The following is a 22,577-nucleotide window of genomic DNA, read 5'->3' as shown; positions in this document are numbered from 1 at the left end:
CTCCTAAACAGGGACATAAGAGGAAGAAATTGGTATTCAAGATGGCCCCAAGTCACCAGTAGTCAGTATTTTGTTCCCTAGAGACTCACTCTGCATGCAGTGCCACGCCGACCCCAGTAGAGTCTGCTTAGCATGGGAAACCATCTATCAGACCATGATAGGGGCTTCAGAGACCTATCTCTGAGTTTTGGGACTTCACCAAAGTCTACCTCAGAGAATGGGGCTTTACAGAAACCTATCTCCAAGTTTTGGGACTTCACCGAAGTCTACCTCGGAGAATAGGGCTTCTAAGAGGCCTACTCCTGGAAAAAGGCTGGCAAACCCCTGGGAAAAGATGTGTTTCTGTCTTTCTTCCCTCATAAGAGTGCCTGTTAATCTTTTACTGCTTCTACTGCTTTTTGTACTTGCTCATTGTCAACGTTCCCTTATTCAAAGCTCTCTCTTAAGAGTGTTGACGACTCCAATATCTGATGAGTGTCTTAAAAATATGACTAACTCACCAGAGTTAAGTGCTAACCTGAAACCCCTCTTATGGAGGCTAGGAGACAAGTTATAAGTAAATATAAAAGTATTGGGGGTTTCACAAAGTCACTTCAGCAGAAGGAATTATTTGTAAGGGATTTACAAGAAGCTATAGGCTCAGCTAAAACAGAAAGAATGTATGGCAATTGCTGAGATAATTATTTAGGAGAGAGAATTTCCTGCTATTTACTAAGAGAATTGCTAGGTCTCCTTAAAGTTTACTATTAAAGAAGAGACAGGAAAGATCTTATGGGAAAGTTAAGGCCTCTATAAAAATAGGTAATGGTTAATTGGTGACAAACATCGAAACCCAAACCCATTGTATTCCTTAGAGATAAGCCGAAGACAAATGCCTATCAGGTGCCCAGCTGGTGACCACCCAAGAAAGAAGCCATGCAGCAAGATTGTGTAACCTTTTGCCCTTTCTCATGAGACTTCTGTTATAAAAGGTTGCTATCCTCTGCATTAAATCGCACTCAGCACTCAGCATCCACTCCTCTTGTGTGTGAGTTGTCTGTTTGCCATCTCCCCACCTATTCCAGGTTCCTCCCTTAGGTGTCCTCCGTCGCCCCGACAGAACCCGGTCCGCGGCAATGCAGTTCAAGTTTATATTAATGATTAAATGAGCACAATCACAATGAAGTCTGGAATCTCAAACTTTTGCAAAGTTGTGCAAACAGAAAACAAGCAGCGACTATACCAGTCTTTCAGCATTTCCAGAAAAGCTTGAAAAAGCTTGAGCAACATCTACCTTAGATTTGGAAAGGACTCACTCACCACTCATCACTCAGATCTGTGTCTGCTACATATTAGGCTTTCATTATGTGCAGAAAAAAAGTGAGCCAAAATAAGAATCTGAGGATTTTTTATAGGGTATTTATGAGAGGAAGAGTTTTAACTGTAACTGTCTACACCCCAATTATCTGGAGTCTAGTGTCCAATTCCAAAGTGCTAATAATATATATATATATATATATATATATATATATATATATATGCTTTTTTTCTTCTTTATAGTAATTGTTTAGATAGAAGAAATCTGATCAAATAAGGTTTCCTTCATTAAAAAATCCTTTTAAGAATCATTTACCTTAAATACCCCTTTGATGGGTGGGAGGGGTGACTCAAGTGGTAAAGCACCTGTCTAGCCCAGCATAAGGCTGAGTTCAAACTCAGTACTACCAAAGAACTTCTGGCATAATGTTAAGTACCTGATCTATATATTATTAACTCCTTTCTTTTTCCTGTTTTCCTTTTGGCATGGGGGCTTGGACATAAGGCCTTGCACATGCTAGGCAAGCACTCTGCTTGTGAGTTACTCCTCCAGCCTTTTTGAGACAGAATCACTAAGTTGTGCAGCCTGGTCTTGAACCAGGCTGCAATCTCCCTGAGTGGCTGAGGTTACAGGTTTATGACCAGCGTACCTCTTTTAAAAGGTACAGAAAACAATTCATTGCTGAAATACAGCTCTTTAGAATATAACATACCATATGGTTTACAGTGCTCTCTTTGCAAATACCAGAGTTTGTTCCATGGCATACTCCTCTGGCAACCAATGAAAAAAACGTAACTAAAATTTTTATGTCTGGATGGCAAAATTTACTCATCATTTGAAAACACAGTTACATTTCTCAAGTACTGCTCCTTGACGTTACATTTAATAAGTCAATGGAGCAGTTAGTTCAGGGCTTCTATATCTTGCAACTATATCTTGTAGTGGAGGTCTCAGCTTTGCTCTATTCTTTAAATTAGACATAAAAAAAACATTGGGTAGAGGGTGTTCCAAAATAAAAATGGCAAACATATTTCACAACATAACTATACGTAGAAAAAACTTGTACATATAAAAATGACTACAATGTTGAAGGACCTGCGACAGCTGTCATACAGCCCTTTGGAAAGCACCAGGTAGCTCTATGCCTTGTAGGATCTTATCCCCTAGAGAAAGTTAGATCTGAAAAGACTTTTTAGATTATTTCTCTGAGGAAGAAAATCACAATAGTAAACAATAATACATCCTGACATACTGGGAAACTCTGGAAAGGCATTTATATTCTGCCAAATATGACCATTATTAAATAGTTAAACATTCGATTAGAAAAGAACCTTAGAAAAGAATATGATACATTTTTGAGTGAATATCAGTATAGACACTAACAGTCACCTTTTGAGAGAACACATCAAAATAAATCCAATAACCCTTGGGACAGGTTAAAAGGGATAATGAAGCAGAAAAATGGCTGCATGAAGAACTGGACAACTGATATAGGGAAGCAGATATGTGTGTGTATAATGCAGAATTTCTGGCTCATTTAAAATTAATTAAAAATCATTAGCAAAGCTGTATATTATGAATTTCTCTTGAAGTAGAAATTAAAATTATATACAAGTTCAACTTGTATATTATTCTGCTTCCAAATTTGTCTCTGTGCAGTAAAACCATGTTAATAAGTCCCAACAAATTTAACTGTTCATAATAATGTTTATGCAGGATGGAATTATTGCATAATTATATCAGAGAAAGAAATATTTTGGATTACAGGTTGTGATTAAATTAGAATGGGAATTGAAATTATAGGTATTATATTAACAAAGAAATGTGATATGTCAATTCAACTCTTCCATAAAGACGTGGCAGAGTGAAAAGTAGAAGTGAACAGCTAGAAAGCTCACCAGTAAAAGTTATTGGAATTTTACAATACATGAATGGTACCATAACTCATAACTTTAAAAACACAAAGCTAAAGAAGTTTTAAACATTCTTTTATCAATAGGTAAAAACAGTGCCTCCCCACCCTTTATTCACTGCTCGTGCAGAAGGGACAGTATCCACGTAGCACAGTTAAAGTCAGCATCTATCAGTGGTACACTGTTGCTCTAATTTTGGGATATATTTGACTAAAGAATACCAAAAGTAGAAAAAGCTATTATCTATTCTTTAATATCCCTCAATAATGATTCACAATTTGGGTAAATATAAAGAAATAAATCCACCTCACTTTTTAAATGAATTTTAGATGGCATTTACCAAAACATGGTATTTCTTTTGTTATTTAAACTGCGATAAATGTAATCAAGAAACAGATCTAGGAGGGACAAAAATGCTAAGACTATTCTGATCAATAATTTAAATAATACCTAAAATTTGTAGGTCAAGTTGTGTTCTAACTTACAAATTTTTATTCAGACACTAAATACCAAATAAAAAACTTAAAAATCACATTATAAACATCTTTAAGATGGGGGAAGGAACAAAAATACAGCTTGTGTTTAATTTTGAATGACTAACTATAAAATACACATGAGGAATAAGAAAAGCAAAAACTTGACTTCCCTATATATGGAAAATGTTTTGTAAAGACAAAAAGCAGAAAACAGTAGGAAATGAAACAGTATAGTTATAATAAAAAAGTTATACAAACCAAGAAAGAATACCATTTATACACTCCTATTCACCATATTTCAGGAAAAAAAATGTAAGACAGAATAAATTCTTTATTCAATGGGCGGAGTGTCTTCAAAGATGCTTTCTCTTGCTTTGTGAGTGGAAGATCCCTACCACAAAGCCATGAAGTGAAATCTACCATCAAAGTGTGTTGTGCTAATGACTAGTAGACTCTCTCTCCATTGGAACAATCATCTGCTCATTTACTGGGTAGCCAAAGCTGCAGGCTCATCCTGTTCAGTTTACAGGATATTCATCTGCAGCAAAGGCTACTTAAAGAAATGTCACACCTGCTGATGTGGGCGGGACTACATCTTCCTATAACTCGTTCCAGCATTCTTCTAACAGATGCGCATGCTGTTTCTCCTTCTGGGAAACAGCACATGGAGTCCAAGCACTTGATACTTGAATTTGTTTCAGTAATCTGGAGGAGTAGAAGGAAAGGGGAAAAAAATGAGCTATTTATAGGTTTGTACTCACCTGAACACTAAAGCAATGTACAAAACACCAATTAAAACACAAGGAAATGTATATAAATGAACATGTTTTTCCTATAATATGGAAAGGAATGAAAAACTTTAGCAGGTTATAATCTTATAAAATATTAAGGCTTTTGTTTCTAATTATAAGGCTAGCAAATAATTATATAAACACGAGTAGCCATTTAAAGCTACAAGGATTTAAATTTTTTTAGTATTTTAGTAATTTATTATGGTCAAACTGGTTTGACTCAACCATTCAGAAACTTAGTGAATTCTTTCTTCGTGGGGCTTTTATTCAGGTGAAATGTTGCTGCAACTACAATAACACATGTCCAGCAGTTGTGAATGGTGGAGTTAAGAAACACCTTGAAGGCTGGTCAGTAACAGCCAGGCAGGACTAGACCCAGGTAGGTCTAGGTTGCTCCTCAATAAGAATGGAAATAACAACACAGTAGCAAACACTTAAGTCGTACAACTATAAGCCAGTTCTAAGCACTTTACAAGGACCTACTCCACAATCATCTTTGAAGAAAGTATTCATTCCTATAAGCAGTTTATTCTGATTTTAACAATAAGGGGGTGGCACATGGACTGAAATTTATTAAACAATAAGTAGTAATATTAAGATTTAATTAATATTAAGATCTCATTCACCAGTTTCTCAAATATGCAAATTTATTTAGGTATAAATATCCCTAATCCATTCCATACTATTAACAGTTTTAATTATTAATTTGAAAAACAAATGATCTGACCACATACTGAATGAATCCCAACCTATTTTTGCTAGGGCTAAATTTCTGAGTTGTCATTTAAAAAAACATTGAAATTCACTTCCATTTACATACATCACACCTTACACAACAAATCTTCTAAAGATCAGAGGACAGAAGAATAAAAGTAAACTCAGTAGAGGGTTTACTTCTGCAAGGTTGGGAATCAGCATGTGGTGGCACAGCAACACAGGACGTTTGTGGAGACAACTGCAATGGACAGAAGATGGATGCGACAGATGCTGGAGGGTGTAGACAACCTGGCATTCTGAGTGTAAGCAACTGGTAAGATCCTGCAAGGTCTATGCTTGGAGTGCTCCTGGCACAGCATTGAATATCAACACCGAATTTACCTCGTTTGGCAATTGTCTGGCTGGCTGAACTAATGTCCTAAAGATCTGTCCTATGAAAAGAACTAAACCTTATTTATTCTTTTATTAAAACACCATTTGTTTAGGATTGTTTCTCTCCCCATCCTCCTCCCTTCTCTTCCTCCCTCCCTTCCTTTAATAATAATTCAGGGCTTGCTTCTTTCTTGCTAAGAAGGCATTCTACCATTTAAGCTATGCTCTAACCCTCTTTGCTCTGGCTATTATTGAGGTAAGAATATCAGCTTTTCTTGGGCAGCCAGTTATCCTTTTCATACTTCCTGCATAGCTGGGATGACAGATACAAACACCACCATGTCCAGATTTTCTGTTGAGATGGGGTTTGGCTAATTTACTGCCTGAGCTGGCCTCAGACTGCAATCATCTCTCTCATTCACCTGAGTAACTGGGACTACTGGTATGAATCTGTTTATGGTGTTGTTTCTCAAACACTGTTTTGTGAGATGTTTGTAGACTTTTTTTTTAATGTTCTATGGCCAACTAAGCTCGGCAAACACTAATTCAATCTAGTTCTAAACAGACTTTTGAAGTACAAGACTGTCAACGATTCAAGATAGTCTTCAAAGAGAAGACTATCCTAATTCAACAACCTGTGCTTTCAGTAACTGCTCCTTCCTCATGAAAAAGGAAATACTAACAAACACCAGAAGGAACATTAATTTCACAGGAAGAGTTTGGGAGATGGTGGTTTAGGAAGGAAACCGTTTTTCTGTTTTGTCTTTGGGTCCCTGGGCTGCAGTTTCAATTTGCTCCCACAGGAGGGCTCCGGTGCTGCCATATGCTCAAAGGATACACAGCACACACTTTACTCCCTGAAGGTTGTCCTCTAGCTCCCTGCTTCCTCCTGGCTCTCCTTTCATGTAGTCTGCACATTAGCCAATTGGATATGTCAGAGTTGTCACCATAGGGTCAAAATACTAATCCATACCACAATTTACTTTAAATTTCTTCAACTTCAGGAAACTCCCTACACCTTTCCTATCATGAGTAATTTTCCTTATGGCTTCTATTCTACTCACTAGCATCACTTAAAGTCAACTCGTGTTTTCTAAGCAAGGTTCTGTGCCAGGGGAGAGCAACCCTGTCCACAATCTGGTGAGGTAAAAATAATGAAAAAAAGTAGAAGAAAAGGTAAGTCAGCTGCAAATAATAACTGCAGTTATATTAATGGAGTGATTAGGTATGTGTCAGTTACTAAGCTAGAAGCTTCTCAGGATGATTTCATTTAAACCTATAAGTCAGAATAGGTACTATAATCATCCCATTTCAGGTGAAGAGAGGTCAAGCAGGAGCTTGGATTTGTTTTCTTCCATTCTAGAACCCCAACTCTTGCCAAGTGCCTATGTTGCCTTTTTAAAACTGTAGTGTGGGAGGGAAGAATGGTGGGGGAAAAAACAAATGAGGAGGTAATAATGCTTGATAGGAAATGTACTCATTACCTTATTCATGTAACTGTAACCCCTCTGTACAATATTTTTACAATAAAAATATATTAAACAACAACAACAAAAAACTGTGGTGTGAAGCAGATTACTCAGAAAAGAAGGCTGGAACCTAGATGTTACTAGGAAGAAAGCATGGAGGATCTGATGAAAAATGGCATTTGAAATGTACCTTGGAGTATGGGTGGGGTTTCAATAGCTGAAGGTGTAATAGGAGGATAGCTGTGATTGGACAGAAGTATAGAGTCAGCACAAGCATGACTGAAGGGTATGGAGCAGTTACTACTACTGACCCCATATAAAGTGACCAGGGTGACTGAAAGTAAGCCCCCTGGCCCAGTGGTAACCTGTGAGTACACTGTGACTGCCCATAAAAGTGTCTGCTCTGTCAGAGTTAGTTTAGAATGTCTTAGAGAAATTTTATAACTGTGGAATACACTAGTAATTTTTAAATTGGGGATGATTTTATTATATTCATTTTTTATTATATTCATAAAAGTACTGGTGCCTGAGGGATAGGAAATTAAGAACAAGAAAACAACAAACTGGTCCTTTCGCACATTCGTTTGGGAGTACTGAACTAAAGCAGTAACTAGAGAGCAAAAGGTCTTAGTTGAGTAGCATGGGCTTTGCTCACAGCTGGTATTAAGCAGCTTCCTTTTAAGGACTCACTGAAGATGACATCCACAGGGTCATAATGAGTGCCATATGTGCAGAGTGCTGCTTTGGTTTAGATCTGATGTTAGGTAGTTATCTTCAAAGGGGGGAAAGGAAGGAAGTGACTTCAGAAATAATAAATACTACCTGACTTGTTTTCAAAGGGATAAGTGCCAACAGGTTGTGGGAAAACCTGACTAGGATAGAATCTGGGATAAAGAATAATTTATCACTCCCAAGAAAGATTCATAAGACATTTAGAATAGACACACAAAACATGTGAAAGACAAAATGGAAAAGAACTAAGCCAAAATGAGAAATGGCAAAGATGGAAATGTTAGGTTAGTTCTCCCATGGCATGTCCCAAGCGTGAGAACACAGCAAACGAGTCCCCTGGAAGGTTCAGTGCAGTACTACCTAGTACATGCAACAACTGTCCTGCTGGCTGCAAGCCTCAGCTAGCAGGTGCCTACTGTCCTCCCTTCTGTGCTGGCTTTCAGCAAATTCATATGCTGAGCCGACTGAACCCTTATCTTCTTCCATCTAGAAGAACAGAAAAGCAACAAGTCTCATGTTACAGAATGATCTTCTCGTGTATATATAGGTTTAGAATTAAAACAGTAAGTTGGGTCTCAATCTGAGGCACAAATGATTACCCTATAACACATTTACTTTCGCAAAACAGGGCTCACAGAAGCTTAGGGGAAACACCACCAAACAAACAAAGCTATCACTTCCCGGTGTACAAAGCTCTCACTTCACATACAATCTAGTTAAAACTAAGTTTCCTTTAGTAAAACCCAATTTCTTCTTTAAATTAATTGCCACCAATATTTCAGGTTTTTCTTGGCAAGTGGTATCTCTAATTTCTCAACTGTCATGTTATGTCAGACATGTAAATGATGGGCTTGACCTGAATTTAACAAAATATTTTTTCTCTCTACGTTGTGTGTGTGTGTGTGTGTGTGTGTGTGTGTTTGTGTGTATTAGTTGGTTCTAGGCCTTTTTGCTCAAGGCTTTACCACTTGAGCCACAGCTCTACTGTTTTCTTGCTCGTTTGTTTTGTTAAATGGAGATGAGAGTCTCATGGACTTTTAACCTGTCTTGTTGGTTTGAAGAACAATCCTCAAATCTCAGCCTCCTGAACAGGATTACAGGGCCACTGTCACTTGGACCTTAAACTATGTTTTTAGTGAAGGGTCAACTATTTCATATGAATTTCAGTTCTCTTTAAAAAATGTTAGAGGCCTTATAAAGACATTTAATTTTAAAATGTACTGTAGATACCTTATAAATAATAAGAAATGTTTGCAATGAATACAAGATAACTTGCCTCATCTCTGTGTTTTTCTGCTCTTAGGACTAATAACTATTTCTCTAAATACTATGGCATATTTTGTAAATAAATTCAGTATTTTCATGGTATTGAGAATAATCATCTCAGGGCCTTAGCGTATGTAGTTCTCTTATTACATAGTTTTTACCCTTTAATTAATTTAATTACCCTTTAATTGCTTTAATTTTTGGAAAGGGTCTTGATTTTTGTCTGGGGCTGACCACCAATCACAAATCTGTTGTGGTGTTCTCCTGTCAATCTAAATAAATTTTATTTTAATTCCTTGGTTTTAAGAATACAGTAAGTTTGTGTGAAGATAGCCTAGAAAATAAGAACAGAAAACGCTCCAAATGAGCTCCTTTAGTTAAAAGAATCTTTAAAAAGTTTATGTTAAAGGTTCTTAGGAAGTATCGACCTGATTAAAGGTGTGAAAGCTCAAACTACTATCTAGACAACTGTCCTTTGTCGTAAGAGTATACAGACTATATCAGGAGAGACATATATGAACACTTGTTCTCCATATAGCTGTGTACAGATGCCTGCCTAGTAGACACTCAGTGCTTATGTGAGCAACTGTCATTTCTATCTGGCTTTTGGATAAACATTGTGCTTGTGTGTTTGCTTTTGTTTGTTGCTGATGGTGAGGAAGTTAATAGACCTCAATAAATAAATAAAAAAAACTACCTCATAGGCCCAGAAAGGAGACTACATTGGGAATGTATTTGGTTAGGACACTTTGGGAGTAGCAAGAAGTGGCACTACCACTCAGATTGACAGCTGAGCTCTTTCTTCCTTTTGTGACATTACCTGACTGGGGAGTGGCTTCATGAAGACTACCTGTTATAATGATCCTTCAGAGATGAATGTTAAACAATATTATGGCACCTGGATCTCGGATTTATGATCTAGTTTCCTCATTCTTTTTTATTTAAGCCTACATAATGTGAAAATATGATTTTATAACAATATGGTTAATCATAATGCAAAAGCTATCTTCACTTGACAAAATAAGGCTATAGTGTACTTTAAATAATGAGCTCTTCTACTGCAGTAAAATTAAATAACTAGATGTTAAAAAATGTGATAGTCATGGTCTACAGGAAACCACCTATGTATTGTTATATACATCTGTGCCTCAACTAAAGTGAAAGCAAATCCTCACAAATTTTTAGTTTTATTTTAAACATGAAATTTAGTTTACCACTTATGTACCCATTTGCATATTTCTTTGTGACTCATAATCATCATTCTGCTGGAATTTAGGATATTTTTAAAAATCTTGAATCTAATATAACATCAAAAGGTCTGGTAAAATTTTAAAGCAGCTCAAAATTACAGATTCATACAACTATGTAAAGATTAGGTAGGACTTTGTCAAAGCCATTTCTCTCTCTCTCTCTTTCTCTCTCTCTCTAGGTCCAAGTATCTGCTGCTTTTGCTCATTGGCTAGTGCTTCATCAACTGAGCCGTGTTGCCAATCCCTAAAACCATTCATTTGATCAAGTGAACATAGATAAGATTAGAAACTTTCAGAATAAAAAATAATTTAAAAAATACAGGATTATTAATTAATTTATAAGATATTAAAAGGTATCAAAACAAATATACTTTGGCTATACTGCTTTTTTTCTTTAAGATGAAATGAAACTAAATACATCATTTTGGTATGCTACTATCAAAAGATCTAGGACATCAGCTTTTATTCTTCTGTCAAGATACTTCTAGACTAGTGATTATTTGTGTGGAAACTGACAGAAATGATCTCTGTAGAGATAATGGTAAATATAAAATATATAAAACATACTGTTCAATTTATGGATGCAGGATATAGTAGAAAGGATAGTAAATGCTTAGGCAACCATTACTGTGTACAAACACAAAGACACACAAAGTATTTACAACATAGATTAAGGCAAAGTAAAAAATGGGCAATTCTTACTTCCCAGTAACTACAACTTAAATTTTATGAAGAATTTCTGTAGCTTTAGTTGCTCAACATGCAGATGCATTCTTAAGTATGAATAATATGACAAGCAGAAGCATTAGAATTGTGCTAGAAAAGATAATTAAGGTACAACAGTATATTACAAGGTACAGAGATCTCTGTCCTCGTATGTTCAATTTTCAGCTGAATTTTTTTCTCAAAGAAGATATATAAAAATCTAATTAGAGATAGAACTTGCTAACAAAAATTGCTCCATCTTCATTCATGCCTCTGCCCATCTTTTGGACATTGTTGAATTGACCTTTAGCATGCAGAAGTTAATGAGATTCTACTCCTACTCTACCTAAGTTTGCTCAGCTGATTCCTTGCCCTCGGCAAAGGCTGCAGTGCGATGAACTCGTCACTTAAAGCAACTGTGTTGGAGTACATCTATAAGTGGACAGAAAAGGGATGGGACACACAACAAGTCAGTGAGCTGTATTCATCACCTACGAGACAGACACAGGACAAGGTTTGTAAATGCCAAACATCTACTCCCACAAAATAGGAAATATGCATGGTACATATACATGATTGACATTGGCAGGATACTGGTTTTGCCATTAAAAAGTTTATTATTCAAGGGCTGGGAAGGTGGCTCAGTGGTAGAGCGCTTGCCTTGCATGCTTGAAGCCCTGGGTTCGATTCCTCAGCACCACATAAGCAAAAAAGAAAAAGCCGGAAGTGGTGCTGTGGCTCAAGTGGTAGAGCGCTAGCCTTGAGCTGAAGAGCTGAGGGACAGCGCCCAGGCCCAGAGTTCAGGCCCCACAACCGGACCCAAAAAAAAAACAACCATAAAAAAAAGTTTATTATTCATTCTTAACATAGTGTTATTCTGGAGAAATGCAAAGCTTACAATAAATACTAACAGTTCTTTTGATTTTGTTGGCTACATTGAAGTAGTTATTAACTACTTCAATGAACAATGAAGTAGTTAACAACTTCCCAGCTATTTCTCCAATATTTTGGAATCAGAAGTAGTGGTAGAGGCTGAGGGACAGCACCCAGGACCAGAGTTCAGGTCCCAGGACCATATACATACATACATACATACATATATATATATAATTTGGAAAAATATTTGGAGGGGGGATTGGGAGTAGAAAGATAGATGCGGTACATTGTATGCATATATGGACATGTCAAAATGAAACCCCCTTGTACAACTAATTGATGCTTTTTTTTTTTTTGCCAGTTCTGGGCCTGAACTCAGGGCCTAGGCACTGTCCCTGAGCTTCTTTTGCTCAAGTCTAACACACTACTACCTGGGCCAAAGCACTACTTCTGGCTTTTTCTGTTTATGTGGTACTGAGGAATCAAACTCAGGGCTTCTTGTATGCTTAGGGAAGCACTCTACCACTAAGCCACATTCCCAGCCTTGATACTTTTTTTTTTTTTTTTTTAAAGATAGTTCAAAAGACTCATGAGAAAATGACTCTTTACTAGTGGGAACTTGTGAGCACAGTTGAGATGTTTGAAATAATTACCTTCAAAGTAAGAATGAAAAAGTCTCTATGACTATCAGGAGTTTAGGTAGGGCTGAAACTTAAAGATGCCTGATAATGAGACAGAGGAAGTTTCTTCAATATATCATAAAATATCCTTTCAATTTGATTAAAAAATAATGAGTTTCCAGAAGAATGTACTATTTTACTATATTTCCAAAGACAGCTATAAGATATGCAAACTTCTGATATAGATTTAAGCAATATATTACAGAAAAAAGGGAAGTGTTTGTCCATATTGACTCCTATACATATAGGCAGATAGAGTGAGTAGAAAGATTCTGTATTTTTTCAGCCTCATTTGGAAATCAGTGTCACAGCGCAGTACTCTTTTCTGTGTGATGGATCACATAACAGTATCAGGTGCTTCATATTCATTATCTCATATATGTAAAGTAGTAATTATTATTTTCTTTTTACAGAGAAGAAATTGAGGCCTAGCAAAGTGACTGGATCAAGGATATATATCTTATAAATGATTGAAATGTTAAGCTTCACAGGCCTATGCTACTTCAATGGTACAAAGGTGTATATTAGTTAGGATTAAATTACCAAAGAAGGCAAATGCTACAGAAATGTGGAATTATCAACTGAAATTTAAACCAATGCACTGCTTAGGAAACCTAATTCAAATGACTACATATTCACAGAGCACTTTTCTTTTTTGCAGAATGATTACACAATCACATTTTCAAAAGTTTAAAAAAAATTGCTTGGCATGAAGCAAAAATTTAAAAAAATATTGAGAATAATTTGAAATTCTGAAGAGCTAAATGATTAATAAACTCAGCATTTACTAGTGAATAAATGCTGATGAGAATATACCAAATACTGTGTGGTACAGTTAAAAGGATAAATTCAAATATATTCCTGGCTCATGTGCCAGTCAAATATACAAAAAAGGCACATTCAAATAAGTAGTTATCATTTTAAAAAGGATCTACTCTAAACATTCTTTCATTTATTTCTCAATATGAAGGGAATGGAAGATATTTCTATCATAATTTTCATGAGGAAACAGGCTCATTAAAGTGTTATCAAGAGGCAGCACTGGGATTTGAACTGAGATTTATCAGATCCCCAAAATCATATTCTTTTTTCTTTTTCTTTCTGTGCCAGTCCTGGAACTTGAACTCAGGGCCTGAGCACTGTCCCTGAACTTATTTTCACTTAAGGTTGGATTCTCCCACTTGAACAACAGCTCCATTTCTGGGCCTCTTTTTGGGGGGTGGGGGGAATGGGTGGGCGTTAACTGGAGATGATAGTTTCAGGGACTTTTCTGTCCTGGCTGGCTTCAAACTGTGATCTTCATATCTCAATCTCCTGAGTAGCTTGGATTACAGGTATAAGCCACCAATGTCCAGCTTCAACATATGCTTAAGCACTATGTAACAAATGATTAACTGTTGTGTTTTTATTAGAAAATAGTTAATGAATATATCTTATAGAAATCATTCCATAAAAATTACTTAGTTTGAAGAATTTTTCACATTATTTTGTGAAAAACAATATGAAAAATTATTACTCAAAATCAAATGTTTCTAAAGGTATTTTTTTTGGGGGGGGGGTCCAGTCGTGGGGCCTGAACTCTGGACCTGGGCACTGTCCCTCAGCATTTCAGCTCAAGGCTAGCGCTCTACCACTTGAGCCACAGCGCCACTTTTGGCTTTTTTCTTTTTTCTTATGTGGTGCTGAGGAATCGAACCCAGGGCCTCAGGCATACAAGGCAAGTGCTCTACCACTGAGCCACCTTCCCAGCTAAAGGTATTTCTTATAGTTAAATCAATCTGACAGAATACTGTATATTAAAATTTTACAATTCTCTGGACTTAATTTGAGAATTTGATCATTAAAAACCCAAATTCAGTTTACAAAAATCAGTGAAAATAGAAATAAATAGAAACAACCTTGAACAATCATATTTAATAGTTTTATATTATTAAATGCATGATACAGAAATGTGCAGAGATAAATTATAATCAGTTATTTGTTACTAAAGAGTTGCTAATAGAAAGACATTGAATATAAGAAACGCTTACCTGTGCCTTTTCAGTACTTGTAGGATGGAGCTGCCGGTCAAATACTTTCTTCACAACATCAAGAAGCAGACAAGTAACAACCATAAGGATTATGGAAAACCAAACAGACCCACTTGATAGGAGCTGAATAAATACAAAGTACATATTCTGGGAGCCCAAAAATGGCCTGCAAAGAAAGATAGCGTGCTTTATAAAACTGAAAAGTAATGAGTGTGATGTCATATGCCTATAATCCCAGCAATCTAGAGGCTGAGGCAGAACAATCTCAAGTTTGCAGCCTAGGATACAGAGTAAGACCCTATCTCAAAAAGAAAGAAATGAACAGTGAAAATGAAAGACAAATCAAGACATGAAAAAACATGTATTTCAAGGAATATTTAAGAGTACTACAGGAAAAGGTTCCAAATTGAAATTGGTAAAACTTAATAGATATTACACACACACACACACACACACACGCACGCACGCACGCACGCACGCACGCACGCACGCACGCCGGGTGTGCCGGTCTTTAATCCTTGCTACTCAGGAAGCTGAAATCTGAAGATCATGTTTGGAAACCAACCTGGATAGGAAAGTCTTTGGGACTTTATTGCGAATTAACCACTAAAAAGTTGGAAGTGGAGCAAAAAAGCTCAAGGACAGCACCCAAGCACTGAGTTCAAGTCCCAAGACTAGCACAAAAACAACCACCACCAATTTATTTACTTTTAGTGGCAATTACATTTTATACTGATAGAGAATATAGGGTTCCACCTTAGTAACAGGATTTCAAGGAATAATGTAGGAAAAAGATAAGATTACAAAACAAGAAAAGTTAAAAAAATAAAATGAAAGGATTCATTAACTAAATCTTAGACTGGAAGATTTCTCTTCTTTAGAAACATATTTTAAACTCAGAAATACTAGTTCTACAAAGTAGCAGTTATTGTAAAGATATTCTTTTGGGGGGTTATCTTTTGAGGTATTTGTATGTATCAATTCAAAAGACCATAAGAAAATAGAGAAACAAAAAAATGAAAAAGGATTATAGTCAAACAATATGCATAAAAGTATCCTTTTATGATCCTAAATGGGAGGTGATTGACCAATTCAAGTTTTTTGCCTAGTGGATTAAAGGTACATCAGGCAAATGTAAATTTTCCAAAAGAAAGACACTAATCTTCAATAACTTACAAAGAATCTTAAAAGCATGAACTTTTTAACTGATCCTATAATGAAGATGAAGTAACTTTAAGAGAAGTTAGCTCAACTATCATAATTTGATAATTCTATGTGACTTCTTTTATTGTATACATGAATAATTTAGAGATAATGTGGTTAGTGTACAGAACATTAATTGTAATTGTAATGGCAATACAGCTTAAGTTTAGCCTATTATTTAAATTAAAGTAAATCCTGTTTTTATTTTTTTATCTCTGTGATGCTCAATCTCACATAAAAATGAGAATAAAATCATGGTAAGAGTCAATATTTGGGCTGGGAAGATTGCTCAGTGGTAGAGCGCGTGCCTTGCATGCCTGAGGCCCTGGGTTTGATTCCTCAGCACCACATAAGCAAAAAGAAAAAAGCCCGAAGTGGTGCTGTGGCTCAAGTGGTAGAGTGCTAGCTTTGAGCTGAAGAGCTGAGGGACAGCGCTCAGGCCCAGAGTTCAGGCCCCACAACCGGACAATAAAAAAAAAAAAAAAAAAAAAAGAGTCAATATGTTATCTAATATAAAATGTCTAGAAGTTTCAGATACTCAAGAAATATCAAAAAGGTAAACTTTTTATTTTTTATTTTTATTTATTTATTTTATTTTTTTGGGTCAGTCATGGAGCTTGAACTCTGGGCTTGGGCACTGTCCCTGTGCTCTTCAGCTCAAGGCGAGCACTCTACTGCTTGAGCCACACTACCACTTCTTCAAAGAAGTAAACTTATTATCAAGTAGTGTCTCAAAACTATTCTGAGCAGAATTTGCTCATAATATAATCTATCACATAAATATTTATTGTCATTAAATCAATATAATTAAAATACAATATAGATACTCACCAGAGAATACCGCCATAAAACAAAGAAAATATAAAATAAAATATAATAGATCCCCAGGTAACAAGATGGTTGATCCAAGTCCAAAAGTGAGTTTCCAAAGCCATCTAAAAAATTTTTTTGAAAAAAGGTCTTAGAAATATCAAATAATAAAGTTTTACTTTAACCTCTTAGATAAAACCTAAGAATTAAACGTATGAATTATCAGTATCTAAAAAATTACATGGCATAGTCCTTCAGAAGATAAGATATTAATCAGAGGGCTGGTAGGAAATTACATAATTTCAAGTTGAATATTTTTTTTCCTGTAAGAAAATTCATACATGAAATTTCATACATGACTCTACAAGTTGTGGTGTTTCACACAATACACAGAGAAGTATAATTTCAGTTATTTTTATTTGACCAAGATTAGATGCTTTCCAACACAATTTAAGAGACCTTTGTGACAACATTTAGTAAGTTATTAAATTAAAAACCAATGAATTTACAGCTAAAAACAGAAAATGGAAAATACAGAAAAGAGGAAAATTAACTGCCAACTCTATAGACATAAAATTTGTTCACATTTCTAGCTTTAGTACCATACCTTAACTGTGACTGTAATAACCATGACTGTGAAGACCAAAGTGCCAAACGTCCAGTTTCCAAACATCTAAACAAAAAGAACAGAGTATGATTTTATGTGTTAACATGTTAAATCCAATGAAAGGTAGTAAGTCATTTAATTCTCTACTAAAAATCATGTAATTTAAGCCAGTTATGTATGAAATGTGTCAGTATATTAATGAAGTTGTATACGAGAAAAAGCACTGCTATACTTATTACTATAATGCACAGTGATCCTTTGGATAACATCTTTTTATCTGAAAACCCAAAGAAGGGTTTATAGTTGTGTCCCATAGAAAAGTCATTCATTTAGAATGAATAGTCCTTAGTGATTGCTTTATTCCTGTCTACACTATACAAATAGTAGAAAAAGCCTTTTCAACAAAGAATTACTTTCAGAGAACTAACTAAAATTTCTAAAAGGTTCACTGGATAGCTTGCCACAGTATTTCTGGACACAAAATAGTAAGCAGGAAAAAAGAAATTAAAACAACATCTGACAGACAAGAAAATGGCCAATGGAATGCCTTCAAGTATTCCTTATAAAAATGCAGTTAATACCAGCCAGAAAGTCTTCTGAGCTATTTTTTTTGGTTGTGGGACTGAACCCTGGGCCTGAGCACTGTCCCTCAGCTCTTCAGCTCAAGGTTAGCATTCTACCACTTGAGCCACCATGCCACTTCTGGCTTTTTCTGCTCATGTGGTATTGAGGAATTGAACCCAGGGCCTCATGCATGCAAGGCAAGCACTCTACCACTGAGCCACCTTCCCAGCCCAGCCAGAACTTACTAAGGTTCATCACACATACAAAATCTCAAAGTAATATCAAGGATCTAATTTCCACAAATCAAAATATAATCAGAAACAACGTTAGCTTAGTTTACAAAGCAGTCACAATCTCAACAGTGGTTTAAAATTTCACTTGAAAGATTGTTTTGCTTAAAAATAGTTATAAATCTCTAATAATTAGTATTTGCTTGAGAAATATTCTACCTCTCTGAATCATACAATGCTTTGTAAAGCTACCATTCTACTATTTACGCCACCCCACCACTTCTGGCTTTTTGTTAATCATAGAGACAAGTCTCACAGATCTTTCTATCTAAGCTGGCTCTGAACTTCAATCTTCAGAACTCAGATTCCAGAGTAGCTAGGATTACAGGTGCGAGTCACCAGTGTCTAACTCTGAGAGGTTTAAAAATTAGGGTAAGCAAAAAGAACAGAATATCTGATACATAATAAAGAAATGTTAAATATTATGCTAATGAAGCAAGCAAGTGGAACAAGCACAAGTCTTGAGTTCAAACTCTAGTGCCAACAAAACAATAAAGATAACTAAATAAAATTAAAGGCAATAGTTAAAGTCATACTCAAACCATGAGTACTTTTCCAGTTTTGTATCTCTTGAATAATGACCACTAAATACTGAAAATTAGTGAGCTTCAACTTAATCCTTAGGGGAGTTTCAGTCTCCTCTTTTAGGACTATTGGGGCAGATTCTTTAAAACAACCAGTTGACCTTGACCTGGGAATGATAAAACTTTCGGTACCTACTATTATTTAATACATGTTATATTCCTTTCTTGGGAAGGAGAATTTAAGGCTTCCACTTGCATAAGTCCCTAGAAGGAACAGAAGTGTGCTTTTTTTTTTTAAATTTAATTTAATTTTATTTGTGAACATACTGTACAGAGGAGTTACAATTACATGGGCAGGATAATGGGAAGGGATGTGAAGGGTAAACAGAAGTGTGCTTTTGTGAGAACTTTGCGCTTGCCTTGAGCTCAAGAGCTGATGGAAAACGCCCAGGCCCAAAGTTCAAGCCCTATAACTGACAAAAAAGAGTGACATTCAACTGTAACATCAGATAAGAGAAATGCTCCATTCTGACACCTCCTTGAGCTGTTGTGATGAAGTAGCAGAGGGATTTTTGGAATCTAAGGAGAAGTGCATTAAGTTTATACTTGCTCAAGTTGTAATTATACTGACAAGAATTCTTTTTTTTTTTTTAATTGTGAAAATACCTTACAGAGGGGTTACAATTACATTAGCAAGATAATGAGTATATTTCTTATCAAGCATTGTTGCCTCATCCTTTGTTTCCCATTCCCATCCCTTCCCATCTCCCCACCCCCATCCATTCACTCCCCCCCCCCAAAAGTTGAAAAGTTTGTTTTCAACATAACGACTTGTACATCTCATTGTTGCAATGGGTCCACCTGTATCCCTGGATTCAAACAATTTGTTTTTTCCCTTCCCCTCTCCAAATTATACCAACATCAAATACAATGAAAACAGGGATTATACTGTGGGGAAGGACATGCAAAGCAACAAAGAAATCATCATAAATATGTTAGAAACAATAGCAAGAAAGAAAAATCATTTGAGTCCTTATCTTGAGGCTCATTTCGCCTAACATCAACTTATCCTACTGTTTCTGACATACTAGTTATTGCGAATGAGGGAAACCATGGGATCTATGTTTCTTTGGGCCTGGCTTACTTCACTTAATATAATTTTTTCCAAGTCTTTCCATTTCCTAACAAATGGGGCAATGTCATTCTTTCTGATGGAGGCACAGAATTCCATTGTGTATATATACCACATTTTCTTGATCCACTCATCTACTGAGGAGCATCTGGGTTGGTTCCCTATCTTAGCTATGGTAAATAATGCTGCAATAAACATAGTTGTGCTGGTAGCTTTAGGTCTTGTTTGTGATCATTTGGGTAAATGTCCAAAAGTGGGATTGCTGGGTCATAGGGGAGCTCTATGTGGAGTCTTTTGAGGAACCTTCATACTACTTTCCAAAGTGGTTGAACAAGTTTACACTCCCACCAACAATACAGTAGGGTTCCCTTTTTGACAAGAAATCTTTAAAAACCATTTTACCTGGCCATTTGCAAGCAGAGATATATCTTTTCCCATTAGAAAATAGGATCCAAAAAAGAAAATAAAGGCATGACTGAAACCCAAAATGGTCCAATAGAGAAATGTTTGAATGCTTAAGAGGCGATTTTTACTAATGTCCCTGTAAAATTAAAAAAGAGAGGCAGAGAAAAAATGTATTAGGACTTTTACTTTCTAAACAATTACAACTGGGTAATTTTATAATGAAAATTTTAAGATGACTGAAAAATATTAGCAAACATAATAAATCTAATTTTACAATTACTTCTAATAACAGCATTCATTTATGTAATCGAGTTTACATAATAAATTCCAATAATTTTTTTTTGGGGGGGTTGTGAGGCCTGAACTCTGGGCCTGGTGCTGTCGCTCAGCTCTTCAGCTCAAGGCAAGTGTTCTACCACTTGAACCACAATGCCACTTCCGGCCTTTTCTGTTTATGTGGTACTGAGGAGTCAAACCCAGGGCTTCAAGCATGCTAGACAAGCACTCTACCACTAAGCCACACCTCCAGTCCCTATTTTTAAAATACTGTTAAAGTTGACAACTATTCAATATATTACTTGTAATCTGAAATGGATAGCCTTCTAATACTGGAAAATACTTACCGATAGAGGGTGGGCTTGTTCTGTAATACATGAGGGTCTATATGCTGTTCCAAAAGACTATACATCAGAACAGGTAGGGAAGTAAAACAAATATTGTATAAAGTCAGGTACACGCTGTCATATAGTGTCTAGAAAGAGAGATTTGTAGACATTTTAAGATTTAAATTATGCTTTTTAAGTTATGCATATAATCATAAAACATTAAAATAAGCACAAAATGAGTTTTTTTCTCAATTCATACCAAAATCCATTTTAATAAATCTAATAAGTAATTCCAATTTGTTTTTTACACAGATATAAACATAATGGCTTAGGTTTATAATCATTGCAGGATTGAAATAATTTACTGTTAGGTGTTTTAGAAATGTAGTGAATTGGATATTTGTTTCAAAATCTCCGTAATTTGGTCATAGTGATGGAGTTTTACACAATCCTTTTATATTCCTCTGACATGGTACACTTATATTTTTTCTTCTATGGTTTTGATCTCCCCATCTACACCCCACATCTATCTTTTTTTTTATGTTGGTCATGGGGCCTGAATTCTGGGCCTGGGCACTGTCCTTGAGCTCTTCAGCTCAAGGCTAGTGCTCTACCACTTGAGTCACAGCACCACTTCCAGCTTTTTCTGCTTATGTGGTGCTGAGGAATCGAACCTAGGGCCTCATGCATGTATTCTACCACTGAGCCACCTTCCCGGCCCCCTACATCTATCTTTTTAAAGCACAGAGCACACATTCTTTTTCCTTAACAACTTTTCATAGTGGCCCAAGTCCTTGATGATAGATAGGGTCCTTCTCTAAAGAGCCACAGGTACTACTGTTGGTAATAATGGCTGAGTGCTCTATAATTCATATAATGTTTTTAGTGTGATTAATACTGTTTTCTTGAAAAACCTGATCAAAACAGTCAGGTAGGTCCTCTTGACATGGTCTTATTTCATTGTGGTACACTGTTACTAGCAATCAATTTTGATTTAAGAAGAAATATAGAGATACAAGTACAAGCAGGTGAAAACAGCATTTTCAGATAGGAACAACTAATGAAAAGCCTAAGATAACTAAGCTCTTATTTTTTTCAATAAATTAGAAGCAATGTCTCAACTAACCTGTCCAATTTAACAGACATTTGAACACTTTTTTTTGTGTGTGTGTGCTGGCCCTGGAGCTGGAATTCAGGGCTGGGTACCGTCCCCAAGCTTTTTCACTCAAGGCTAGTGTTCTACCACTTGAGCTGCAGCTCTTTTTATGGCTTTTTTTGGAGGTAAGAGTTTCACAGACTTTCTTGCCTGGGCGAACTTCAACTGTGATCCTGATCCTCAGACCTCTGCCTCCTAAGTAGCTAGGATCACAGGCATAAGCCATCAGCGCCCAGCTTGAACACCTTTTTTGTATGTGTCAAGGGTGCTTCTCTAGTAAGAGGCAGTAGGCCTAAGTCATGGCTCATTCATAAACTTAGCTACGTGATCTTAGGCAAACTGCTTAATCTCTGTACATTTTTCCTATTTTTTCTAAAAAATACGAGTATGTCAGGAATGGTAAATGTGTGTGTGACGTGTATAACAAAGACTCACCCTGTGACATTAATGCTACTAAAAACAAACTGTATTGCTTCTCTAAACCTAAAGCTTCAGAAATCTTTTTGGTTCACTACTCTATGTGCTCCTATCAATTCCTTAAAGCCAGCTTCTGAGGTAAAGCTTACATTATCCTGACTTGGAGTAAACTACTAAAGTTCCTACTGCATTTTAAAAACTTTGGAGAAAAAATAAAAACGAAGTGAATCTCTAATAGTTATTTGATATGGCTTTATATGTATTCTACAGAAAAAATATCAAAAATTATC

The 22,577-nt window shown here is 36.0% G+C and overlaps 1 protein-coding gene across 6 annotated transcripts in view; it reads right to left on the bottom strand.

The window, feature by feature from the left end:
- Window positions 1–22,577, bottom strand: part of Atp11b (ATPase phospholipid transporting 11B (putative)) — a 121,504-nt gene that overhangs the window by 11,167 nt on the left and 87,760 nt on the right. For 2 of the 6 annotated variants that reach the window (XM_070029660.1, XM_070029659.1), the window contains exons 24-30: window positions 20,733–20,860; window positions 20,107–20,245; window positions 17,195–17,260; window positions 16,609–16,712; window positions 14,575–14,740; window positions 11,335–11,420; window positions 4,258–4,391 (exon numbers count right to left, since the gene is read on the bottom strand). In XM_070029660.1, the coding sequence (XP_069885761.1) occupies window positions 4,286–4,391; window positions 11,335–11,420; window positions 14,575–14,740; window positions 16,609–16,712; window positions 17,195–17,260; window positions 20,107–20,245; window positions 20,733–20,860 (795 nt within the window). In that variant the 3' untranslated portion in view covers window positions 4,258–4,285. Of the gene's footprint in view, window positions 1–4,257; window positions 4,392–8,112; window positions 8,254–11,334; window positions 11,421–14,574; window positions 14,741–16,608; window positions 16,713–17,194; window positions 17,261–20,106; window positions 20,246–20,732; window positions 20,861–22,577 lie in introns of those variants that run through there. The other 4 variants (XM_070029657.1, XM_070029658.1, XM_070029662.1 and 1 more) reach the window with 3 other exon arrangements.

This window comes from Dipodomys merriami, unplaced genomic scaffold (genome assembly GCF_024711535.1).
Source record: "Dipodomys merriami isolate MVZ:Mamm:240054 unplaced genomic scaffold, mDipMer1.0.p SCAF_2, whole genome shotgun sequence".
Lineage (NCBI taxonomy): Eukaryota > Metazoa > Chordata > Mammalia > Rodentia > Heteromyidae > Dipodomys > Dipodomys merriami.
This window is presented reverse-complemented; position numbering and strand designations above follow the sequence as displayed.